Source organism: Chiloscyllium plagiosum, chromosome 13 (assembly GCF_004010195.1).
Source record: "Chiloscyllium plagiosum isolate BGI_BamShark_2017 chromosome 13, ASM401019v2, whole genome shotgun sequence".
NCBI lineage: Eukaryota > Metazoa > Chordata > Chondrichthyes > Orectolobiformes > Hemiscylliidae > Chiloscyllium > Chiloscyllium plagiosum.
Genome location: NC_057722.1, coordinates 16,547,064 through 16,571,454, shown reverse-complemented (window position 1 = coordinate 16,571,454; position 24,391 = coordinate 16,547,064). Strand labels below are relative to the sequence as shown.

Here is a 24,391-nt window from a genome sequence, read left to right as displayed (position 1 = left end):
CAAGGGCTAATCTTATCCATATAAACACATGGGAATATTTGAGAAATTTGATCAGTATATATGTGGGACCCGCAGTGATCAGGTAATGATGCTTAAGGTAGTTGAATGTCCCAAGTCCATGTCTGCTATTCTTTGGCAGGAATAGCCTGGTTATTTTAAATAGGTTGACGCCTGTCTTTAAAATACTCTTGCTTCTCTCAGCTTCTCTTTCAGGTAAATAATTTTAAAAAGACCCTATCATTTCTGCAAAAATTAATGTATGAGCTATCGATTAGGTGCCATGTAGACCGGGGTTTTCTGAATGTAGCCAGTGCCACTGCCTTGGAGCAAAACAGTCTTGTAGATGGAGCTTCAAAGAGATTTTAAGGTCCTCAGATAAGATTCCAGTTCAACTTATTAGATTTCTTTTCCTCTCACCAATTTGATGTGCAATTAACTTCCTGCTGCACTGGGAATCTATAATTTCATCTGTTCCAGACCAGACACAAAATGTACCTGTGAGAGTTACATCACGCCCTGTGACATTTCGGCATAAAGACGCCTGCTTTGCTTTTGATCGTTTTCTCAGTGAACGGAGTCAGTGCAGTATATTCTGTCAATCTGTTATATGTACTAACATCAGCAAGCACAGGACATAGGCGATGTGTATGTTTGTGATATTAAAGTCATATAAATAGTTGTTAATAACCTTCAAGTCCTCTGTCTCAACAAGAACGCAATCCTTTTGGTGTATATTATTTGTGTTTACATACAGGGCCACACTCAGTCCATAGACTGGAAATGACATCTGACTCAGGAAATCACGTCCAACTCAATTGCCTGTTTCAAGCTTGAACGACAGTACCAACAGTTTTCCAGACCTCTATATCTGCCACATTTGTGTGCACACAAAGATATTTCCAGTGACATACTTTAACCAAATATATTTAACAAGGAACAAAACTGAAACGACCTGATCCACAAAGAGGAATCTGAAATTAGAATTAGAATCCCTACAGTGTGGAAACAGGCCCTTCGACCCAACAAGTCCACACCGACTGTCCGAAGAGTAACCTACCCAGACACATTCCCCTGATTAACAACCTACACTATGAGCAATTATGCATGACCTTTTCACTTAACCTGCACATCTTTCGACTGTGGGAGGAAATTCACGCAGACATGGGGAATCAAACCCGGGTCCCTGGCGCTGTGAGGCAGCAGGGCTAACCACTGAGCCACTGTAGTTAACTCTCAACTGACATTACACTTCAAAAGAAAAGCCAATCTGACCATTAACTAAATTTCAAGATTGAGAAACCAATTCACCATTATAGCCACACCAACACTTCAGACTGTAAATGCATGGTCTGAAGGGCCGATATAAAACTCGGCATTCACAGCTGGGCAATGAGCACATGCACAAGCACAGGTGTTCAGCTTGTGTAAAGATATAAGACAAGTAAGCTAGCCAACATCAGTCATATTTTAACCATCACACTTCAAGTATCAGAGGTATAAAACTAAAGGTGATAAAGAAAAGGGTCTAAGTGGAAAATTCACAAGGACCCACCAATCTGTAAACGTTTTGCACCATGATTAATCTCCAAGTGATCACAAGAGGTTCATTTTGACCAAGTTTGGAGATGATGGCTTTAAAGTCTTCATTAACTACAGCTACGCACAAGGTGAATACCTTGTGATGATAGTGGATAACTGTACATCATTACTAGATAATTTATTTTGACATACAGTGAGCAACACTTGGACTCTTTCCAGTTATTAATAAAAATAATAAAAATGCAGTTTAATATGGCACCTGCAATCTGTATGAGACGTTCGGCATCATATACAAGAAAATGTAAAGGAATATGTTACAAGGTTTTTTTTAAAACAGTCAGCACGTGGAATCTGTGATGCATGCATTTTCATTCAGTTTATTTTCTCTCCTGTATTAGGACCTCCAACAGCACCAGAAAATCCCATATCCACAACAAATGAGACCTCCATCATCTTGGAATGGAGCCCACCAAGGGACAGTGGTGGCAGGAATGACATTACTTACAATATTCATTGCAAGAAGTGTGTAGGAGACAGTAGAAGGTGCAGCATCTGTGGCAGCGGTCTCCACTTCATCCCCCGCCAATTTGGATTAACATACACAAAAGTTCTTGTTACCAATTTGCTGCCTCATACTAATTATACCTTCAACATTGAAGCTTTGAATGGCGTTTCCGAGTTGAGTCCCAGGCCTAAGCAGTATGTCTCCATTAATGTTACCACCAGCCAAGCAGGTGAGTGGGTCTCTGCTGTTAATTGTGAAACATCTTCAGTTGGAACTGGGTTGTCCTAGAATTGCTTTGAAATGTGCCGTTTCTACAAACCGACTTTTGTCTGGGGCATTAATTATAGAAAAGATCTGGTTTGATCTGTTTTTGGAAAAGGAAATATTTTGGGCCTTTGCTTCAATTTTCAGTTATATTGCATGATAGGAACATTTAAGTTAGAACGGGATTTTCCTTCACCATTTTAGATTGTGTAGTGGAAAAGCTTAGGGGAGAATTCCATCCAGCCCCCTTTTTTTTAACCCTCTCTTTTCTCAAATATTACAATACTGGGTTTAAACTGAAGCATTTGCAGCCCTCCAGAAAGGTGAAAAGTTCTCTTCATTTTAGCTCCTGTCAACTTATACTATAAGTCTCAGCAATGTATGGGAAGAACTAAGACAGTGCTTGTCATATTGCTTATGATCCCACACAGTTCCATTTTCCATTGGACATTTCACTGCTTAACCTGAGTTTCTGCTTGTGCGTGGTCAGCGTGCTACCTAATGGTAGCCTTGATGATAAAGGTGACCTTTCTCTTTATACTACAGTATTGAGATGGGAATAGTGGCAAGTTGGACGAGTTAGAATCGCAGGCTAATTTTCTCCTTCTTTGCCCAGAGACAGTGAAACCTCGCACAGGCACCCTGACTGAAACTCAGCATGGACTAAAAGCCAAATTAGTATGATTGTTGTGAAAGCTGGTTTTACATTTAACAGGAATCCAATTCTGTCTCCCAATGTTCTGAAAACAGTGGTACTGACAGTGGGTAACAGTGATACTGTTTTTTTCCCTGCAATCTCACACTCTGTCTCTGGAGATGCATGTATTTGGTTTTTAATTTGAGTTTGAGGCAGTCAATCTAATATGAACAATTTCATGGGTTACATTTTTTGCCACTGTGAAAATCAAGATCGATTTGACATTTTGTGAACTTGTGCCAAAGGGATTAGTCAGTACACACTTGAACAATCAGAGCCAAGCGATTCCACTGCTAATGATCCGCAGCTCTAATCACTTTGCACAGTTGTAATTGCTTGTCTCTCAAAGCAATTCATTTGTAGATCCACTTGTGTGCTGTAAGAACAACGGCAAAGTGAAGTGCTTATTGCACGGTTGGAAAATACTGTAAAACCATCTGGCCAGTTTTCTTTCAGCTACAGTGCATTTATTCAATTAATTTGGAGGCTCGAATGCCCGGCATAGTCCCAGATGTACTTTGAGGGAGGAAGTGTGTCAGTCTTGGCTGGGTTTTCCGGGGAAAAAAGAGAGATTTACATGGAGGAATTCATTCAAGGTCATTCTTATTTCCAGTAGATTAACTTTGGCCCCATTGCTGCCTAGAGGGCTGATTATTTCACTTGATCAGGAATGTGGATGAGAGGGAAGGGAGGAGGATGGGATTCAAACAGCACATTTTTATCGAGGAAATGAGATTACTTTGAAGACAACGGGCTGATGATTGATAGGACGTTTAAACCAAAAATTAAAGGACACCTCAAACCAACAGGATCTGTTTAACCTTGAGCTTCAGTAAAATAAACATCCAGTGTCTAATTAATAGTTAGCATTGTTTTTTTCAAACCACATATTGGTTGGGCCCCTCCTTGCTGAGGTCCCAGGCTTGCCATTATAAACTATGCCATTTGTTGACTTCCTGGATAGCAGAGCTTGCTAAATCCAGAGAGGCCCTGGATTCAATTTGTGGTCTGTGCTACATTAGCTAACACCAGCTACAGAGACTGTGATAGCTCCATACTCTCTCAAACCCTTGCATAGGCGAGGGGAAGATTAGCCTGATGATCTGTTTTCTGGCCTCCCTCTGCAATTAACGTGGGCGGCACGGTGGCACAGTGGTTAGCACTGCTGCCTCACAGCGCCAGAGACCCGGGTTCAATTCCCGCCTCAGGCGACTGACTGTGTGGAGTTTGCACGTTCTCCCCGTGTCTGTGTGGGTTTCCTCCGGGTGCTCCGGTTTCCTCCCACAGTCCAAAGATGTGCAGGGTCAGGTGAATTGGCCATACTAAATTGCCCGTAGTGTTAGGTAAGGGGTAAATGTAAGTGCGGGAGTAGGGGTATGGGTGGGTTTCGCTTCGGCGGGTCGGTGTGGACTTGTTGGGCCGAAGGGCCTGTTTCCACACTGTAATCTAATCTAATCTAAAATCTAATTAACAGTGAGAAAGGGGGAGTTGCCACTATTCCCATCTCAATACTGTATTAAAAAGAGAAAGGTCACCTTTATCATCAAGGCTACCATTAGGTAGCACACTGACCACGCACAAGTAGAAGCTCACATGAGCAGTGCCACCTCACCTGAAAACGTCAGAACAGCAGCTGCCAGGAACAAAGATGGCACTGCCCATTTGATCACACTGCAGGTTAGTTTGTAAACAATACCTGAACAGTCACCCAGGGTAGAGTTCTCCTTCAGCCTGCAGAAAGTAAGAGGGACAGGAACAACAGGGTGAAAATGAAACCTCAGATACACAATCAGCCAACCTGTGATTCCATTTTACAGAGAAGTAAAACTGCTAATTTTAACCATTTTAAAACTGCCTTTCTTGCTAGATACATCCTGGCAGAGATGGTACAATCACAACAGCGTGATATCACCAGCACCATCTGCATATACATAGGTGGCCGTCTAGTCATTAGCAACACACACTCCAGAAGAGGAGAAATATAGGAATGAGGAGCTGAAGTAGTCCATTTCACCTTAAGCCTGCTCTGCCATTCAATTTGGTCATGGCTGTTCCTCCAATTCAGTACCCTGTTCACAATTTCTCCCCGTACTTTTTGATCTGAGAACTAAATTTATCTCCTTCTTGAAAACATTCAATGTTTTGGCCTTAACTGCTTTCAAAGGCAGGGGGATTTCCACAAACTCACCGCACTCTGGGTGAAGACATTTCTCCTCATCTCAGTCCTAAATGGCCTACTCCATATACTTAGACCGTGACCCTGGGTTCTGGACTCCATGGTCATCAGGAAATGAGAGATGAATATTTTAATCATGGTGTAAATGATGATGTCACTCTGCCATCACCAGAAAGAACCCATGTAACTGAGACTCCAAAAGAAGCAGAAGAGAAACACATTTTAGTAAAGAGCTATATTCAATACAATGTGTAGTGGAAATAGAGGTTGAATGGTGACAGAGATTGAGAGAGACTCACTCAAAGTTAAGGAGAAGCTAGAAATGCAGAGATTTGTAATAGCCCCTAAGAACGCAAAGCACAGGAGAACCCCCGATTGTATTAGATCCACAAAAGAAGAATGACACAGTTCATGAGGAAATATGGATTTAGCTGGAGTAATCCAAGGCATTTGTCAAGACAATATTCTTTCAAAGCAAGCACCACTGTTCACATGGGCAGGCCAGAAGAGAGGACAGAGTAGGGGGTAATATCATGAAAACAGGGAATTGGTTGAAATGTTCAAGATGGTCCTGAAATTGGCCTTGGTTAAAGCTAAATCAGACATAGTCAGCTTACTGAGAGGGCTGCTACCTTCTTCAAAGGAAACCCTTTGTTTTTGAGATGTTGCTGTAGAACCCAACAACAACAATTTCTTATCATTTAGTGACTGAATCACAGGGAAGCACCGGATCCTAATAGGAATTCCTCTTGCCCGTGTGGTTGAACCAAACCAGGAAAATGAGTCAGAGGTCCTGGTGGATTTTCAGGATTAGGTTTTGTGGCAAGAGTATTCTTGACAGCACCAAGGAGCTGTCTCCTGTGTTTGTCACCTTCCTTGTTTGGATGTTTAGGATTCTGAAGCTCCCAATGAACATATAAGATAGATGAGGGTCACTGATATGTTGTGAATTGTCTCACTTCCACTAGAGCATCATGTGGCATATAACAGTGTACTGCCTTATGCAAGTAGTAAGACATGACAAATGTTATCTGATCACAGGATCTTAAGGAGTGGAACCAAAGACCAATGCAATATTAGGTAAATGTGATTAATCTGGATCTGAGAGACAGGATAAACATTCCTTTGATTGCTGCAGTGATATACAATATTAGCATGTTTCCAATATATTTTTTCATGTATTGGTTATCAAGGATGTATATCATTTTACTAATGATCTGTCTTTGTCTATGTTCAAGTGAATGTGATCCTGAAGGAGAGGAGGAGTAAGGATAGCATCACTCTGGCCTGGCAGGGACCAGACCATGCTAACGGTGTCATTGTGGAGTATGAAGTTATCTACTATGAAAAGGTCAGTAGTGAAAACTTCATAGAACGCCTGATTAATAATAATCATTGACTAAACTACTTCCTAAAAGCAACACGGTGTGTTTGAGGAACAAGGTACCTCGCTGCAGAATGGAGAGTCATTGGTCAATCCACAGTACTGTTCAGTTCCCTGAATGGACCATGTTCGGTAGGGAGGCAATGAGTGAGACAAGACATTTCCCAAAGAGAAGCTAAAGTTATGGGAATGGATGTAAAGTATGGGTTTGATTCATGTTTTAGCTCATGAAAGGATCAAAAAGCAAAAGCACAAAAAACACACAAAAGTGGTTTATGAAAAATGCAAATGTGAGGTGAGAAAGTTTTTTTCACACAGTGAGTAGTATTGTCTAGATGTGTGGTTGAGACAGGTTCAATTGAGACATTCAAGAAGGTATTAGTTGAATATTTGGATAGAAATAAGGTCTAAGAGTGTAGGGAAAGAACAGGATTTTGGCTGTAGGTAATGCTGCTCATTTGAAGGTATAGGTGCAGGTATAATGGGCAGAATGACTGGTTCTGTAAGGCAACACTTCTGAGTGATGTGTTTAAGCTTGCAGCAGTTCTAATTGTGTGAAAGTTAGATGCAAATATGAATGTAAGGAAAACAACAAATGATTGGACATTGTTGATCAGAGAGTGAGAGGCTACCAGTGCATAGTAAGTAGCAGCATTTGACAATGTATTTAATGACTTGGACTACTCAGGTGAGGTCATTGAACAGCACGGCATCTAGATCATTCAGTTTAGATTCCTGTGTCATATATTGCATGAGCTACTGGATTTTGGGCTTGGTCAGCGTGTCTGAAGGCATTTAGTGATTAACTTGTAATTATTTCTTTTAAAAAAAGACAGTTCTTGGAGGTTAATTGAAAATTATTTCCATTGAGAGAGTCTTTTTGAGTGAACACATTAAACAGTTGTGCATTAAGCTTTCAGTTTAGAAAGTCAGAGATTGATTCTTTTTTTTCTTTCGATGAGAATAAACATCCATAAATTTGAAAAACCCTTTGGGTCTTTGGTGTACAGTTCTGCAGAAGTCCAGGGTGAAGCTAGATGCATGAAACTGTAATTCCTAATAATAAGAGATAGTTTGAAACTGTTAAGAAATAGGCTACCTCAGTGTGTAAGCAGTTTTGATTAAAATTTACAGACCAGATGTATTTGGTTTCAACCCTGAAAGTGTTATTTTAAGCTGAGAAAGTCTAAGCTCAGTTTTATGAAGGCACAAACAAGAGATTATCAGATTCACAAGACAGGAGTTGAAGCCACTGATAAATTAAACCTGAAACATATGAAAGAGAAGAGAATATTTTCAGTATTAATGTGTTTGAATTTCACTACATGCTTTAAAATATTCAGTTTTGTGTTATATGCAAATATTTGGTTTATTCCATTTCATCTTTATTTCTTTTGTGCCATAAACTTGTGTTTTATTATTAAAACCCAACCTTTAGCAAAGTGTGTTTATATTTAAGAATGAGACCACCTTGTTAAAACCAAAATAAAGAGATGATTGATCAAGTCAAGTGTGGGATCTGACTTCTCTAGTAATGATATCATCTGATTTGAAAACACATGAATATCTGCGGGAAATAACTTGGAAAATCTCCTGGGATTCAGTGGGCAGAAAGGCTTCCCTCTGTGCTGTATGTAGATGGAAGCATTATAAAGCTAAAGCTCAACTCTCCCACCCACAAAGTCACTTCTTCCCAAGTTTTGTTCCTTGACTGCGGAATAATGGATGTGATCCATGATCTATTTAGCATGCTGTTCTTCCTGCTGTTGTGACATTTATCTATCGTATCGTTAATGCGCACGCAGAAATGTATGGGTGACTGCACACAAATATCAGCTGACAGAAAGATGGCAGTTAATGTTTGGTAGAGCATATAATTATTAGAGAGCCTCGTGACAGAATAATGATGCAAGTTCAAAGAGTCGTCTCGACATTTGACATTGTCCAAGATGTTTGGCACACTTGCCTTCATTGGTCAGAATATTGACTGTAGGACTTGGGATGTCACAGTTAGGCCATGTTTAGACTACTCCGTACAATTCAGGTCGTTCTTCTATAGGAAGGATGTTGTTAAACTTGATGTTGCTGTGACTGGAGGCTTTGCGTTATAGGGAAAGGCTGAATAGTCTGGGAATTTTTTCCCTGTTGAGGAGTGCCCTTAGTGAGGAGCATGGAAAGGGTGAATAGTCACGGTCTTTTTATAAGGGTGAGGGAATCCAAAACTAGAGGGCATAGGTTTAAGGTGGGAGGGGAAAGATTTAAAGGGGACCTAAGGGGTAACTTTTTTTAAACAAAGGGTGATGAGTGTATGGAATGAGCTGCCAGAGGAAGTGGTGGAGGCCAGTGCAATTACAATATTTAAAAGACATCTGGATGGACATATGAATAAGTACTGTTTTGAGGGATACGATGGGTCTAATTACGTGCTGTATGACTTTATGTATTGATGAACTCAAAACTAACTCTTCCTTTACTGGTTTTAATGCCATTCATTATGAAATGGATCCCTTGTAACAGTTCCAAACTTTTTTTTAATCCAAGGGACATGGGCATCGCTGGCTGGGTAGCATTTATTGCCAGTCTCAAATGCCCTTAAGGTGGGATTTCAAGGATTGTGACCCAGTGGCAGTGAAAGAATGGCAACATGTTTCCAAGGTGGAATGGTGAGTGGTTTGGAGGGAACTTGCAGATGGTGGTGTTCTCAATGTATCTGCTGTCCTTGTCCTTCCAGATGGAAGCGACCATGGGTTTGGAAGGTGCTGTCTCAGGATCTTAGGTGAATTTCTGCTGTGCATCTTATCGATAGTATACACTGCTGCTACAGAGCATTGGTGATGGAGGGATCGGATACTTGTGGGTGTGATGCCAATCAAATGGGTTACATTTTCCTGGATGGTGTCAAGTTTCTTGAGTTCTGTTGAATCTGCACCCATCCAAGCAAGTGAGGAGCCTTCTCTCACCCTCCTCCCTTGTACTTTGTAGATGGTGGACCGATTTTGGGAAGTCAGGTGATGAGGTGAGTATTCTCTGAAATGTTGTCTGAAATGATCCACAAGGTGGCGGATCTGGGACACCGGCACCAACCAACCCCATTGCCCCATGGGCGAACACTTCAACTCCCCCTCTCACTCAGTCAAGGACATCCAGGTCGTGGGCCTCCACCACCACCATCAAACCCTAACCACCCAACACCTGGAGGAAGAACGCCTCATATTCTGCCTTGGGACCCTGCAACCACACTGGGTAAATGTGGATTTTAACAGTTTCCTCTTTTTCCCTCCCCCCACATTATCCCAATCCCAAGCCTCCAACTCGGCACCGCACTCCTGACCTGTTCACCATCTTTCCCATCTATCTGCTCCAACCCCCTCCAACCTATCACCTTCTCCTTCACCTTCATCTACCTATCACATTCTCAGCAATCTCACCCCAACCCCACTCCCCACCCATTTATCTCTCAGCCTCCTGGTCCACAAGCGTCATTCCTGAGAAGGGCTTATGCCCAAAATGTTGATTCTGCTGCTTCTTGGATGCTGCCTGACCAGCTGTGCTTTTCCAGCACCACATTCTCAACTCTGATCTCCAGCATCTGCAGTCCTCACTTGTTGATAGCAAGGGGCATGAGTACTATTGCAGGAATGTTGTCAAGGCCCATAGCCTTTGCAGTATCCTGTGCCTCCAACCATTTCTTGCTATTATGTGGAGTGAATCAAATTGGCTGAAGACTGGAACCACAGATAGAGTCTGAGCTGGATTATCCACTCACCCCTTCTGGCTGAAGTTTTGGTGTGAATGCTTCAGCCTTATCTTTTGCAGTAATGTGGTGGGCTCTTCCAACATTGGGGATATTTGTGAGCCCACCTCCTTCAGTGAGTTATTTAATTGTCCACCACCATTTGCGACTGGACATGGCAGGACTGCTGAGCTTAGATCTGTTCTGTTGGTTGTGGGATTGCTTAGTTCTGTCTATCACTTGCTACTTACGCTGTTTCGCTGGTGGCTTCAGCAGGTTGACACCTCACCTTCAGGTGTGCCTCCTGCACCCTCCATTGAACCAGGGTTGATCCCTTGGCCTGATGGTAATGGCTAAGTGGGGGATATTGCAGGCCATGAGTTGCAGATTGTGCTGCAGCACAGTTCTGTTGCTGTTGATGGCCCACAGTGCATCATAGATGCCCAGTCATGAGCTGCTAGATCATTCCGAAGTCTGTCCCATTTAGCACGGTAATTGTACCACCGTGATCGTACCAGATCACACAATGGAGGTTACTTTCAATGTGAAGGTGGGACTTTGTTTCCATAAGGACTGTGCAGTGGTCACTTTTACCTATACTGTCATGGACAGATGTATCTGCAGCTGGCAGATTTGTAAGGATGAGTCATATATGTTTTTCCCTCTTTTTGGTACCCCCACCACCTGCCACAGACCCAGTCTGCTAGCTACGTCCTTTAGGACCCGACCAACTTGATCAGTAGTACTGCTGCCCAGCCACTGTTGGTTGAAATCCCCCACCCAGAGAACATTTTGTGCACTTTCCATCCTCAGTACTTTCTCCAAGTGTTGTTCAACATGGAGGAGTGGTGATTCATCAGCTGAAGGTGGATAATACATGGTAATCAGCAGGAGGTTTCATTGCACATGTTTGACCTGAAGCCATTAAACTTCCTGGAGTCCAGAGTCAATGTTGAGGACTCCCTGGGCAACTCCCTCCCAATGGTATACCACTGTGCTGCTGCCTCTGATGGGTTTGTCCTGCTGGTGGGACAGGACATATCAAAGAATGGTGATGGTAGCGCCTGTGACATTGTCTGCAAGGTATGATTCTGTGAGTATGGCTAAGTCAGTTTATTGCTTGATTAGTCTGTGAAGCAGTTCTCCCAATTTTGGGATTTGCCCCTCAGATGTTAGTGAGGAGGATCTTGCAGGATTGAGAGAGCAGTTCCTGCTGTTGACTAGGTCAATTGAAAGTTGTCATTTCTTTGTTGAGACTTTGTAGCCGTTAATAGAACAGATTGGCTTGCTAGGCCATTTCAGAGGGCAGTTGTTAGTCAACCACATTGCTGTGGCTCTGGAGTATCACATAGACCAGATTAGGTCAGGATGCCAGATGGGTGAGTCAGATGGGTTTTTCTGAAAATCAGCAACGGTTTCATGGTCATCAATAAATTCTTAATTCCAGATATTTGTATTGCATTCAAATTCCACCATCTGCTGTGGTGGGATATGAATCTGGGTCCCCAGAAATGAATTACAAGTTTTGTTGCCATACCTGAAGTCTATCGCCTTCCCATGAAACTGAAACTGCTGGAGTCTGCCAGCCTGGTTGTTGGAGAGATTGTGATTGTCTTTCGAGCTGCTGCTGGTGTAACTGTACCTGGTAAGCACATAAAGCAGGCAGTAGCAGATCTTGTCATGTTCTACTTTTGTCATGGAACTACCCCAACACCATCCCCACAAGCCGTGATTGTGCAAATGAAAAACATCTCAACCTAAATTACTTTGGCGAGTAGCCTAATTATTGTGGTTATTGTGTGAAAAGTTACTTTTCATCTCAATGAAATTTGACAGTGTGTTGTTTCTTAGCTTCTGATAAAACAAGGAGTTTTCTTGATTTTGAGAATACATCCTGTCACCTGGAATCACAAACACTCCTGCAGCCAATTGTAAACATCCCTTCATGTCATTTTAAGCAAAGTGATAGAACTAACCTATCAGTGGGTATCGAGGAGCAGGGTGTGAGGCCTCTCTAATTTACCAAATGCTAATACTAAAGGATGGTGCCAGTTTTATGATGAAATGCAAGTGCAGGGGAGAATGTGTGGATTGGAACGCACTGGGTGTGAAACAGCAATAGTGAGACACGGGCTGGTGAATCTGCAGCCTGTTTTGCAATGCCTTCAAATCAGAGATGGTGCTAACAAGGTACTGACTTGTTTTGTATCCTTACTCATTTTGTATGACTTTGTCAGATCAGCTTCATCTATGATGGGCTGAATTCCTGGGGCCACTCAAGGCAGGAAATGAGGGGATGTGACTCCCAAACCATCAGCAACAGCTGCTATGTCAACGGCAGGAACCTAGTGCATGCAGGGGTGATTGTGAGGAGGTCAGCCAGCAGCACCTCATAGAATAGGAGTTCCCTGATTGGGCCTGTTACCCTGGTCCCATCAAGGAGTCCTGGCTGATGGATATAAACAGGAGTGTCAGTGGTTCTGTTCAATCTGAGAGCTGCTCTGAGCGAGCTGGGTCAGTGTCATGTACTATGCACGTGTAAACTGAGGGTGACTCGATGACAGAATACTGGCCCTCTCTCTCGAGTTATTTCACAGGCTGTTTTTGAAGAGATTATTTCGGGATCCAGAAAGGCCAATCATCCTCACTAGGTCAGAGGTCAGTTCAACTCTGGAAGAGCCTGGTTTGAGATGGGTTCAAGAGACCAACTGGGATTTTACAGTCTTTCTTCAGCTTCCGGAAGCAACAGAGGAAGACCAGTACTTGGAGGTGGACACCCAGCTGCAAGTCAGGGTGCCAACACTGAGTGCAGATGTGGGTGGTGTTAGTGCCTAGGATGGCCTTCTCGATCACCTGCTTGCTCCTGCAATGTGCTCCCTACCCCTCACCCCACCCCACCACCATTTAAGGGTAGCCTGGCTGCTTTCCCTGTGTCCTTTTTTTAAATCAAGTTTTTATAAAAGTGATTGACAGGCCAGCTTCCTGATGTACCACCCTCCCAATGACTGAACTTGTGCTTTCATAAAGATGGAGGGCCTCTGGTTCTCCAGCTTCAAAATCCAACACCCCCACCCCCTCCACTGCCCAGAATTGGACAGCAAATGTGTATTCACGCTAATTAGAACCTCACCCATGTGGAATTACCAACTTTTAATCAGTCTCTATACTGACCCCTAGACCAAGGCATCGGATTCACAAACAGAACAGGTTCTGTTTTCCCATCTCCATTGCACAAATTCATAAATGTTTCAATGCCCTTGTTATTTTCTATCTAGAATGTGGGAGAGGTGGTATGAAGTGAGAATGTCACTAGACTAGTAATGCTGAGGTTCAGGCTAAGACATTGCAGACATAGGTTCAAGTTCTACCCTGACTGATAATGGTACTTAGATTCAATTAATAAAACTGGAATTGAAGGCTAGTTTCGTGATGATCATGAAATTGTCATCAATTGTCTGAAAAACTCATCTGGTTCACTCATATCCTTCAGGAAAGGAAATCTGCCATCCTTACTTGGTCTGGCCCACACATGATCCAGATCTACACAAATGTGTTTGACTCTGTCCTCTGAAATGATCCAGCAAGCCATTCTGTTCAAACAGGGAGGGTAATTAATGCTGGCCTTGTTGGTGAAAGAGTAAAGAAGAAAGATCTCTGGGAGGCACAGTGGCTTAGTGGTTAGCACTGCTGCCTCACAGCACCAGGGTCCCAGGTTTGATTCCAGCCTCAGGCAACTGTCTGTGTGGAGTTTGCACATTCTCCCCGTGTCTGCGTGGGTTTCCTCCGGGTGCTCCGGTTTCCTCCCACAGTCCAAAGACGTGCAGGTCAGGTGAATTGGCCATGCTAAATTGCCCATAGTGTTAGGTGCATTAGTCAGAGGGAAATGGGTCTGGGTGGGTTACTCTTCGGAGGGTCAGTGTGGACTTGTTGGGCCAAAGGGTCTGTTTCCTCACTGTAGGAAATCTAACCTAATCTAATCTAATTTATATCTACAGGGGCTGATTATGAACCTAGTGATACTCAGAGCAGAATGAGTCCAGTCGCTGTACAGTAATCATTGCTTTTGTGTTCATTGCAACAGAATCAAAAGGACCAAAACTACACAGTTTTAAGAACCAAATCAAACAGCATGACAGTGGATGGGCTGAAACCAGGCACAACGTACGTGTTTCGGGTTAAAGCCCACACCAGCGGAGGACACGGCACCTACGGCGGTGAAATTGAGCTGGAGACCAGTCAAGAAGGTACGCAGAGAAAAACCCACTGAGAACAAACCACCTTGACGTTGAAACATCCAGATCATAGCACAGGAGTAAATTGAAGTCAGCAATGGCACTGTTAGTGGTCATTGACAGCAAAGGTTCTGGAGGAAATATTCGAGCAAAGATTCAAAATGAGCACATTTTTTGGACAGATGCAGGAATTATTTCTCATGCAGAGGTGATGGTGACAATCATAGGTGGGCACATCCCTCTGGCTTTAAGGAATTTGCAACTGCAGTATCACATGAAACTGCAATATCACATGAAACTGCAATACGAGTAGCCTGTTGGGATTTGTCACCAGGAATTGTGCTTCTTAATGAGGTAAAATGATCATAATTCACTAGTCATAAAGATCACTTCATAATAACCAAGAGCAAAAGTGTCTTAAACTTACTGTCCTTGAATATAGATATTGTGAGTCAAAATTACAAGAGCACACAGCGTGATGATGTATTTGTTCAAAGACATGGAATGAACTAGTGATAGTAAAGGAATAATGGTTATTTTCTGGAGTGGATTTATTGCCTTTTTTATTCTCAGCTAGAGAGAGCTAACACTTATTCAGACAGTGAATACAGTATTCACTTCTGAAGGCTGAGTGCTTTTTCTTTATAAAACAGGTCTATGAACTAACATTGCTATTAAAAAAGAATAAGGTCTTCAAGTGTTTGATCAGTCCCGATGCATTTTTAAAGCCTACACTGACCAAACCCATCGGACCAAAACTACATTCTGTTTGATCTCCATAGAACTAATCACAGGCTGACAGCGTTAATCAAGGTGGTCTATGTTTCACAAAGAATGAAAAGATCTGTGAATCTATGCATGTGTGGACATATTTCTGGACTCTACAGAAAGGAAATTGAATCAACTAAATGGATTTAACTGTCCTGAAATACCAAAGAAGCAGCTCCTACTGAGCTTGTTTGCCCCAGTGGGAACACACGATTTAAGAGTTAAGGCTCTTTGACCCTTTGATCCTAGTCCATCTTTCAACAAGATCATGGCTGATCTGATTATGCCATCAAATCCAAATTCCTGCATGCCTCCAATAACTCACGACTCCCTTGTTAGAATCGATCCACCTCCACCTTAAAGATTTTCAATGACCCAGCTTTTACCTTTCAGTGAAGCAAAGTTCCAAACACTCTCAACCCCGTGAGAGGAAAGGTCTTACTCTGTAGAGAAGGATATGGAAGCTAGAGAACGTGGAGAAATAAATAGCAATATCACGGAGGTAGTGGTGCTGGATGTCTTAAAATGCAAAAATGTGGATACATGCCCAAGACCTGATCAGATGTACCCTAGAACTCTGTGGGAAGCTAGGGAACTGATTGCTGGGCCCCTTGCTGAGATATTTGTATCATCGACAGCCACAGGTGAGGTGCTGGAAGACTGGAGGTTGGCTAATGTGGTGTTTTATTGAAGAAAGGTGGCAAGGAAAAGCCAGGGAACTATAGACCAGTGAGCCTGACATCAATGGCGGCTAAGTTGTTGGAGGGTATTCTGAGGGACAGGATTTACATGTACTTGGAAAGGCAAGGACTGATTAGGGATAGACAGCATGGCTTTGTGCGTAGGAAATTGTGTCTCACTTGATTGAGTTTTTCGAAGAAGTAACAAAGAAGATTGATGAAGGCAGAGCAGTGGACATTGTCTGTATAGATTTCAGAAAGGTGTTTGACAATGTTCCTCATGGGAGACTGGTTAGCAGGTTAGATCACATGGAATCCAGGGAGAGCTAGCCATTTGGATACAAAACTGGCTCAAAGGTAGAAGACAGAGGGTTGTGTTTCACACTGGAGGCCTGTGACCAGTGCTGTGTCATAAGGTTCAGCGCTGGATCCAGTGCTTTTTGTCATTTATGCTAATGACTAGGATATGAATTAGGAGGTGTGGCCAGTAAGTTTTCAGATGACACCAAAATTGATGGTGTATTAAAAGTGAAGAAGATTATCACTGAGTACAATGGGACCTTGATGAGATGGGAAAATGTGCTGAGGAATGGCAAATGGAGTTTAATTTAGATAAATGTGAGGTGTTGCATTTTGGTAAGGCAAACCAGGGCAGGACTTATACACTTAATGGTTAGGTCCTAGGGAGTGTTGCTGATCAACAAAACTGCAGGGTGCATGTTCATAGTTCCTCAATGGGGGAGTCACTGGTAGACAGGGTAGTGAAGGAGGAGTTGGTTTATTTGCCTTCGTTGGTCAGCGCTTGGAGATAGTGAGGACAGCAGATGCTGGAAAGTCAGAATCAATAAAGTCTGGAGCTGGAAAAGGCACAGCACCTCAAGCAGCGTGAGACGAGCAGGGGAATCGACATGTCATTTTGGAACCTTTCATAAGGGTCCTGATGAAAGGTCCCGACCTGAAATGTTGACTCCCCTACTCATCTGATGCTGCTTGACCTGTTGTGCTTTTTCCAGCTCCAGACTTTATCAACTCTTGTATGGTCAGTGCATTGAATAAAGCAGTTGGGAAGTTATGCTGTAGCTGTCCAGGACATTGGTGAGGCCACTTTTAGAATACTGCATTCAGTTTTAGTCTCCCTAATATAGGAAAGATCTTGTGAAACTTCAAAGGGTGCAGAAAAGATTGACAAGGATTTTGTCGGGATTGGAGGCTTTGAGTTATAGGGAGAGTCGAATAAGCTGGGGCTATTTTCCCGAATCATCAGAGTTGGAGGGATGACCCTCTAGAAGTTTGTAAATTCATGAGAGGCATGGATCGGGTGAACAGGGAAGGTCATTTCCCCAGGGTAGGGGAATCCAAAATGAGAGGGCATAGCTTTAAGGTGGGAGGGGAAAGATTTTGAAAGGGACCTAAGGGGCAATTTGTTCAAGCAGAGGGTGGTGCGTGTATGGAATGAGCTGCCAGAAGAAGTGGTGGAGGCTGGTACAACCATAACATTTAAAAGGCATCTGGATGAGTATATGAATAGGAAGGGTTTCGAGGGATATGGGCCAAATGCTAGCAAATGGGACTAGATTAATTTAGGATATCTGTTTGGTATGGACGGATTGGAATGAGGGTCTGTTTGTATACCCTCAGCATGTCTATGACTGTCTTAAACATGAGAACCCTAAATTTAACTCAGTTCCCTAGCTGAAGTCTCTTCAACAGAGGAAGCATTCAGCATCCACCATGTCACGTCCCCCTCAGCTTCTTGTGTATTTCAATAAAATCACTTCCCATTCTTCCAAATTGCAATGGTATTATTCCCCAGATGACAACAATCTACTGATGAGCGGGATGGTGAGGGTGAGGGAGCCGTTGCTGGGGCTTGCAGTGGGGACGGTTGGTAAAAAGTGTATTTTCTTTGGGAAATGACATTTCAGTCCAAATTATGCCCTTTTTTTGTTCTGATGAATCAAATGTGGGGAGAATAAACAAACTGTTTGAAGAGAAAAAATGTTCTGTTCTGAACAGACTCCTTTCAGAGACTTCCACCTTAACAAAGACCAAATATTAATGAAAAGTCCTTGATGAACAATGTGCACGTTTGGATATCTAGCAACAGAGCAGTATGCCAGTGGTTGAAGATAACAGCTACACACAGAGGCCAAATACCTGAGGCTTTTGAGTACTTCACAAAAGAGAGATCAACTAGGAGAGTGACAGAAATGCCATTATTAGTGAACTGCTTGAAGATTTCCAGAATTATTAGAACATGTAGAACAGTTCAGGTTGCCCTCTGTATCGGACCCATGGTCAATATCAATTTGTGAGAGGGACCAGGTCACAGCAGGGGGCTCACATGCCAACCAATAAAGAATCAGAGCAACAAAGATCTGCAATCTTGTAGTATTTCTATTTTACAATGTTTGTAATTTCTATTCCAGAGAATACACTAATCAACTTGTGCACTGTTTTCCTTCCTTTTTTAGACATGCTAGCTATCGGCGATCCAAACCAACCCACCATCATGGCAGTATCCGTAGCTGGGGGGATTGTGCTTCTGATCTTTCTTGTTACCTGCTTTGTCGTTAGTGGAAGGTAAAACGAATTGTTTGTCGATTTACTCTGCATTGTGTCGGAAGTGGAGATTTAAGAGGCAGCTATCCCTCACTGATGTTTGACCCTGTCAATCTGTACTGTCATACTGTGGCGCAGTACTGTTAATGCTAGGGCATAACGATCATTTGTGGATTGAGAATGTGCAGATGTTAAGTGAAATACCAGAAAGCAGCTGTGTCAAACTTGAACACAAATAAGTAAACAACTGGGAGTCCATCACAGGTAAGATCAGTAATGGGAAAAATTGAAGGGGAGAGAGAGCAATATAGAAGTGGAGACAATGACACCTTGATAATCCAGAAGAACAAACAAGGTTAAACATTTGAAAAACATTGAAATTAGGAGCAGGAGCAGGCAAATAAACTCTATGGCTGAATGGATTATGACCTCAAATCTACTTTCCTACCTTCCCCTAATATGCTTTCAATCTTTGTCAGTCAACAATCTATTCATATCTGGCTTAACAAACATTGTGCCTCTAACTGCACAGCTATCTAGGGGAAAGAGCTGCAGGCACATGGAAATTTCCGAGGGAGAAGATTTTTGTATTATGTCCATCTGAAATAGGCCATAAATGTGTACCCCAGTCTCTTCATCAAGGGAGACACCCTTTTGGTGTTCATCATGTCTAACTCCCCAGGATCATGTCAGAGCAGGTCTCATTCTTCTCACCTGCACTACAGGCCTAGCCTGTCGAACCTTTTCTCGTGACATCCTCCCTCGATGCCACTCCCACTCCCATCCCAGCTATCAGTTAAGTGAACCTCCTCTGGCAGGAGAAGATAAAAGGTAGGGAGGAGGGACTTGGAGGAGGGGAGTTGGAAATGTGATAGGTGACATCCTCCCTCGATGCCACTCCCACTCCCATCCCAGCTATCAGTTAAGTGAACCTCCTCTGAACTTCCTGATCTACTTGTATCCGTTCTTAAATAAGAAATTAAAACTGTAGATAGTACTTCAGATGTAGCCCGTTGTTCTAATCAATTGCTGTACCTGCATACTAACATTGAACGATACATGTACCACCCAGACATATTTGTACCTCCACAGTTCTGTGATCTCCCTCCATTACGTCACATGCTGCTTTTCTACTTTTCAAACCGCAGTGAACATTTTCCATCTTATGCTTACTTTACTAACCATAAGAGCAGAAATTATGACCATTCGGCCCATTGAATAAATTTCTCAACTCCCATTCTCCTGCTATCTTCCCATAACCCTTGATCCCCTTAACAATCAAGAATCTATCGACCTCTGTCTTTAATATACAGAATGACCTGGCCTCCACAGCCTTCTGTAGCAATGAATTGCAAAGATTCACAAGTCTCTGGTTGAAGGAGTATCTCCTCATCTCCATTCTGAAGGGTCTTCCCTTTACTGTAAGGCTGTGCCCTCGAATCCTAGTCTCTTCTGCTAATGAAAGCATCTTCCCAACATCCACTGGATTCAGGCCACTCTGTATTCTGTAAGTTTCAATTAGATCCCCCCTCAAAACTCCATCGGGTATAGTCCGAGTCGTCAAACATACCTCGAATGTTAAGTCTTTCATTCCATGGATCATTCTCGTGAACCTCCACTGGACGCACTCCGGGACCAGTACATTCTTCCTGGATTTGGGTCCCAAAATTGCTCAAAATATTCTAAATGTGGTTTGGCCAGAGCCTTACAAAGCCTTATACACCCAGGCTTTTATACTCCAGTCCTTTCAAAATAAATGCCTTCCTAACTACCAACTCAACCTGCAAGATTTTTGCTTTCTCACTTAAAGCCTCTGTCTATAAGCTTCTGCAAACTCCAAACATCCTCTTCCTTTCTGATTTTGGCTGTGAGTGTAAGGATTCTGCCTGTTAAAGCTATAAAAAGTCATAGGTGCTCATTCCAACATGGAACAATACTGGCAGAAACTTAGTGTGTGTTCTTAGGAGGAAAAAAATCCAGCTATGAAAGAGCATGGATAGTGAAGTGGCAATTTGGTAAATAAGTATATTCTTTCCATGATCCGCATGTGACCTATCCCAACTTGGACTTTTATTCATTCAATCTGTTCAAGGGCATTACCAAAGATGTCCTTCAAAGCAAAGCAATGGGTCCAAACTTCCTACTGAACATGTAGTCATCAATATAATTCCTTTTATCACAGAACCTTAGCAACAAAAAAGGGCATTCCTCATGGAAATTCATAGCAATCAAAGTGAGTAGCTTTTTCATTTCAAGACAATGTACATTCCATGAGTACTTGTGTGTATTCACATGCTGACATTTCCTCTGAAATGGTTTCTTGCTCACAGCCAAATTGGTTTTGATACATGCTCACCCTGGCACTTTGAGCACAGTTTTTGACGTTCCTTCACCAGTCACTGGCTGCTTTGCCATGCAATTTAGCTAAATGTTTCCACAGCTAGATTGAAAATGAAAACGTGATGAGTCAGAGACACTGAGGCATTTGATGTGTGATCTTTATGGGGAGTGGGTGCTTTCTCATTATTTACCTTTAATACGTATGATAATCAGTTAGTCTATAGATGTCATTTTCTTCTTCATGTCGCATGTAAATTAAATCCAGCAGTCATGTTCCATCAGTAAAGTTAGCATTAACAAGTAGCTTTGGAGTAGACAGCTCTATCTTTATTGACAGCACCAAGTGTGCTTGGTTAAACTGTGTGATGCAGAATTTAGTTTAACCCCTCACTCAGACTGACACAGGGCAGCAATTTTGCTCTTTGTATAATATAATCCTTACTTGACAGGAGTACCAACTTAAATATAAGAAAGGTTAGGATGTACCCAATAGGGCTTTCTCTCATATAGATGTTCTTCCTTGAGGTATATATGGTAAGTATAAATAAAGTTAGTAATTTACATGTAAATTCATTATCATTTTGTGTTTGAGCTGTTTCTCCACTGTGATGCTTCTGAGATTTACATTTCAACCTGAAGCTATACTGCAATACAATTTGCTGAAAAGTCATCAATTTAATTGACAGTTTACACCTTAACACCTGCAGAGAAATGAATAAAAATTGTTACATTTTTCAATGTGACAGCAAACACTTTCAATGTAATCTAGTTGGATTTAAACATGTTATTAATTAAAAATATTAAATAGCTAACTCCTTCCCAAGTACGTATTTCTCAATATGAAAAATATGCCTGTGGAGGTCGAATGAATCCTTTATTAAAGCTCATCCATGTATCCCTAATGTGTTTCTCTCTCTCTCTCTCTGAATGGAGACACAGGTATGCAACTTAAAAGTCTCAGTCAAATGGAAAGAGTCTGGGAATGGGTAATATAATGCGTTAGAACATTGTCGCTCATCAGGTTCCAAAGCAGATAGTAATGTTGAATATCTCATTTTGGTTGATATTATGTCAGGGCCCTAAATGAATAGCACCACAAGAAGATTAAACTTGGATTGGGAGCATCAGACACATGGGAACAGTGTAAAGACATAGACTGCAATAGTTCAAAAAGGATCCCAATCACCAAAGATGAATGGATATTAAATTGCAGCCACGCAATGATGTCCACAGCCCCAGAAGGATCCTAAAAAGGAAGAGAAACTGTTCTTTCCTCCTTGGTTGGAACAGTAAAAGCACATGGATTAGCTGGGGGAGTTTTTAGCTGCACTGGACTGTCATTGAAAGTTTGTGAAAGGAGGTAGACTGTTTCTGTTCATAAAATGGACCGAATAATTCACTGTGGTAAAACACTGTCCTTCCAGAACCAAGACTGAGTTACATATATATGGTTAAGCTGCTGGTGGGATGGAGAGTTCCTGGGAATTCAATGTGGAAGTACCAAGGTAGAGCTAGGAAATGGAACACTGTCATGTGGTAATCCAGTCACTGTCACTGACTGGTAATTGCATTGTCATTTTTTTCTTTTGCTTGCTGTGGAAAGATATTTTGACTATACTATGGCTTTAATAGGTGTCAAAACATAAAAAACAAGACAAAATACAAGTTTTAATATAGAGATGTAAACATCTTGTGAGGCCTTTGCTTCTTTTTAAAAAAACGTTGCAACAATAGAAACAGCCTGAATGGGTGTTGTCAAGCTCTCACAGAACCAGGATTCTTTAGTTTTGTAGTTTTTCAGCAGCAGCAGTTGTTACTGGGGTCTCAGCTGGGTTTGTAAGCTGTAGAACATCTCACTGCATACATTTCCTTAGAGTTTCCTCTTGATGTTTTTCCTCCTGGGCTGCTGGAATTACGAGTGAGACCATCTGTTTTATTGACTTTGCCAAGTCAGTAAGCATGTGTGCACGCAGTGGGTGGATGGCATGTTACTGCATTGGAGTAGTTACTGTTAAGTATTGAAAAAAATATGCAATTTTAAAGTTGCCCAATTTCCTCATTCTCACGTTGCATTTTAACTATAGTTTTTGAGGAAAGTGTGTTTTGCTCCAAATCTGGTAGTTTGGCCCAGCAAATTGCATTTGGAATGAAATTCCTGGCACTTTAAATCATAAAAGTATAGGCAAGAGTATCTTCTTAATATATCTTGAGGGGGCTTGGGCTGGCCCATAACAATATTCACAAATGTGCCCAGATTATCAATGCTTTGAGTACTGTTTTGTCTTCAAAATATAATCTGCAGCATATCCACACGTGTGGTGCGCTATGCAGGATAGTATTCTGGCAAGAATGGCAGCATCTGCCAGAAGATGTTTGTATGTGTAGAGTTAACTTGGAGCCAGTGTTATCATTTTAGATATGAGAGCTCTACCTAACCCATATCTGAAGCTGAAAAGGTGTTCAGTAGCAAGGATACTTGCCAATGCTTTCAAAGGCATCATCAACATCTTCCAGATGAGCTGTTGATCACTGGAGTGTGCGTGCGTAATGTGGCGTGTGGTCCGAATATGTGCTGGTCGATACAGACACACACCGGTGAGTCCACTCCCTTACCAGGACATATAAATAGTCCTCATGTCAGACAGAAAATCCAACCCACTGAGGGTAGAACAGGGCAACTTTATTTAAATACAGAGGACATCAGGTGTTGCACACACCCTTCCTCCAATCCAATACTCTCAGTGTAGACAGCAAGGCTAACAAAAGTGATCATTGAAGTCATAACAAAAGCTGACTAATGTTCTGCAAATCTAATTTTATTTAACAAGAATAGGAATAAACAACTCACCCTTTTCTAACTCTAATTAAGCGTGGTACCTTTATTTCCTTCTGCATCTAAGTGATGAGCTGGACAAACTGTCTCTGTTCCACCTTAAGTTTCATATTTGAGTCTCACTTTCTCAAAAGGAGCCAAGTAGACAACTGGTGTCAATCTGAATTTACAATCATCCCAATTCAATTGTGCTGCTAATTAGTAGCGAGTGGCTTGATGGCACATCTTTGGGTGTACTTAAATTTGGAATGAAATTTAGACTTTAGAAAGACAATTTCATGCTTTGCTTTATGCACATATCGAAGTGATTTTGTTCACAGCTGTCAACCCATCAATTATTCCTGTCACATGTCATTATGTCTTACTTTGGCCACAATCTCTATGTCAGAAATGAAGTCCATGTTTTAAAATTTGGAGTGACAGATTTCAGACACTCTGATCAATCCTCATTACTGTTTACTGCGTTGGAAATCTTGATATTTCAAAACACACGAGTAATTCTTTAAATTGATAATGCAGTCTTAATTGTGAGAAGTATAGCAGAAATTATGTATTCAATTCATATGCAGTTTCATAAATCCACACACGGAAAAGTTTACATAATACCTCATTGATTACAACAAAATACAACAGATCTTAATGCTCCATTGATTTAGAACAGTGACCACAAGCACAAGC

The 24,391-nt window shown here is 42.0% G+C and overlaps 1 protein-coding gene across 4 annotated transcripts in view; it reads left to right on the top strand.

Moving 5' to 3' along the window:
* epha4b (eph receptor A4b) overlaps nucleotides 1-24,391 on the top strand; it is a 341,474-nt gene that overhangs the window by 220,684 nt on the left and 96,399 nt on the right. For all 4 annotated transcript variants that reach the window (XM_043701928.1, XM_043701927.1, XM_043701926.1 and 1 more), the window contains 4 exons: nucleotides 1,938-2,273; nucleotides 6,420-6,532; nucleotides 14,380-14,542; nucleotides 18,453-18,561. In XM_043701928.1, the coding sequence (XP_043557863.1) occupies nucleotides 1,938-2,273; nucleotides 6,420-6,532; nucleotides 14,380-14,542; nucleotides 18,453-18,561 (721 nt within the window). The remainder of the gene's footprint in view (nucleotides 1-1,937; nucleotides 2,274-6,419; nucleotides 6,533-14,379; nucleotides 14,543-18,452; nucleotides 18,562-24,391) is intronic.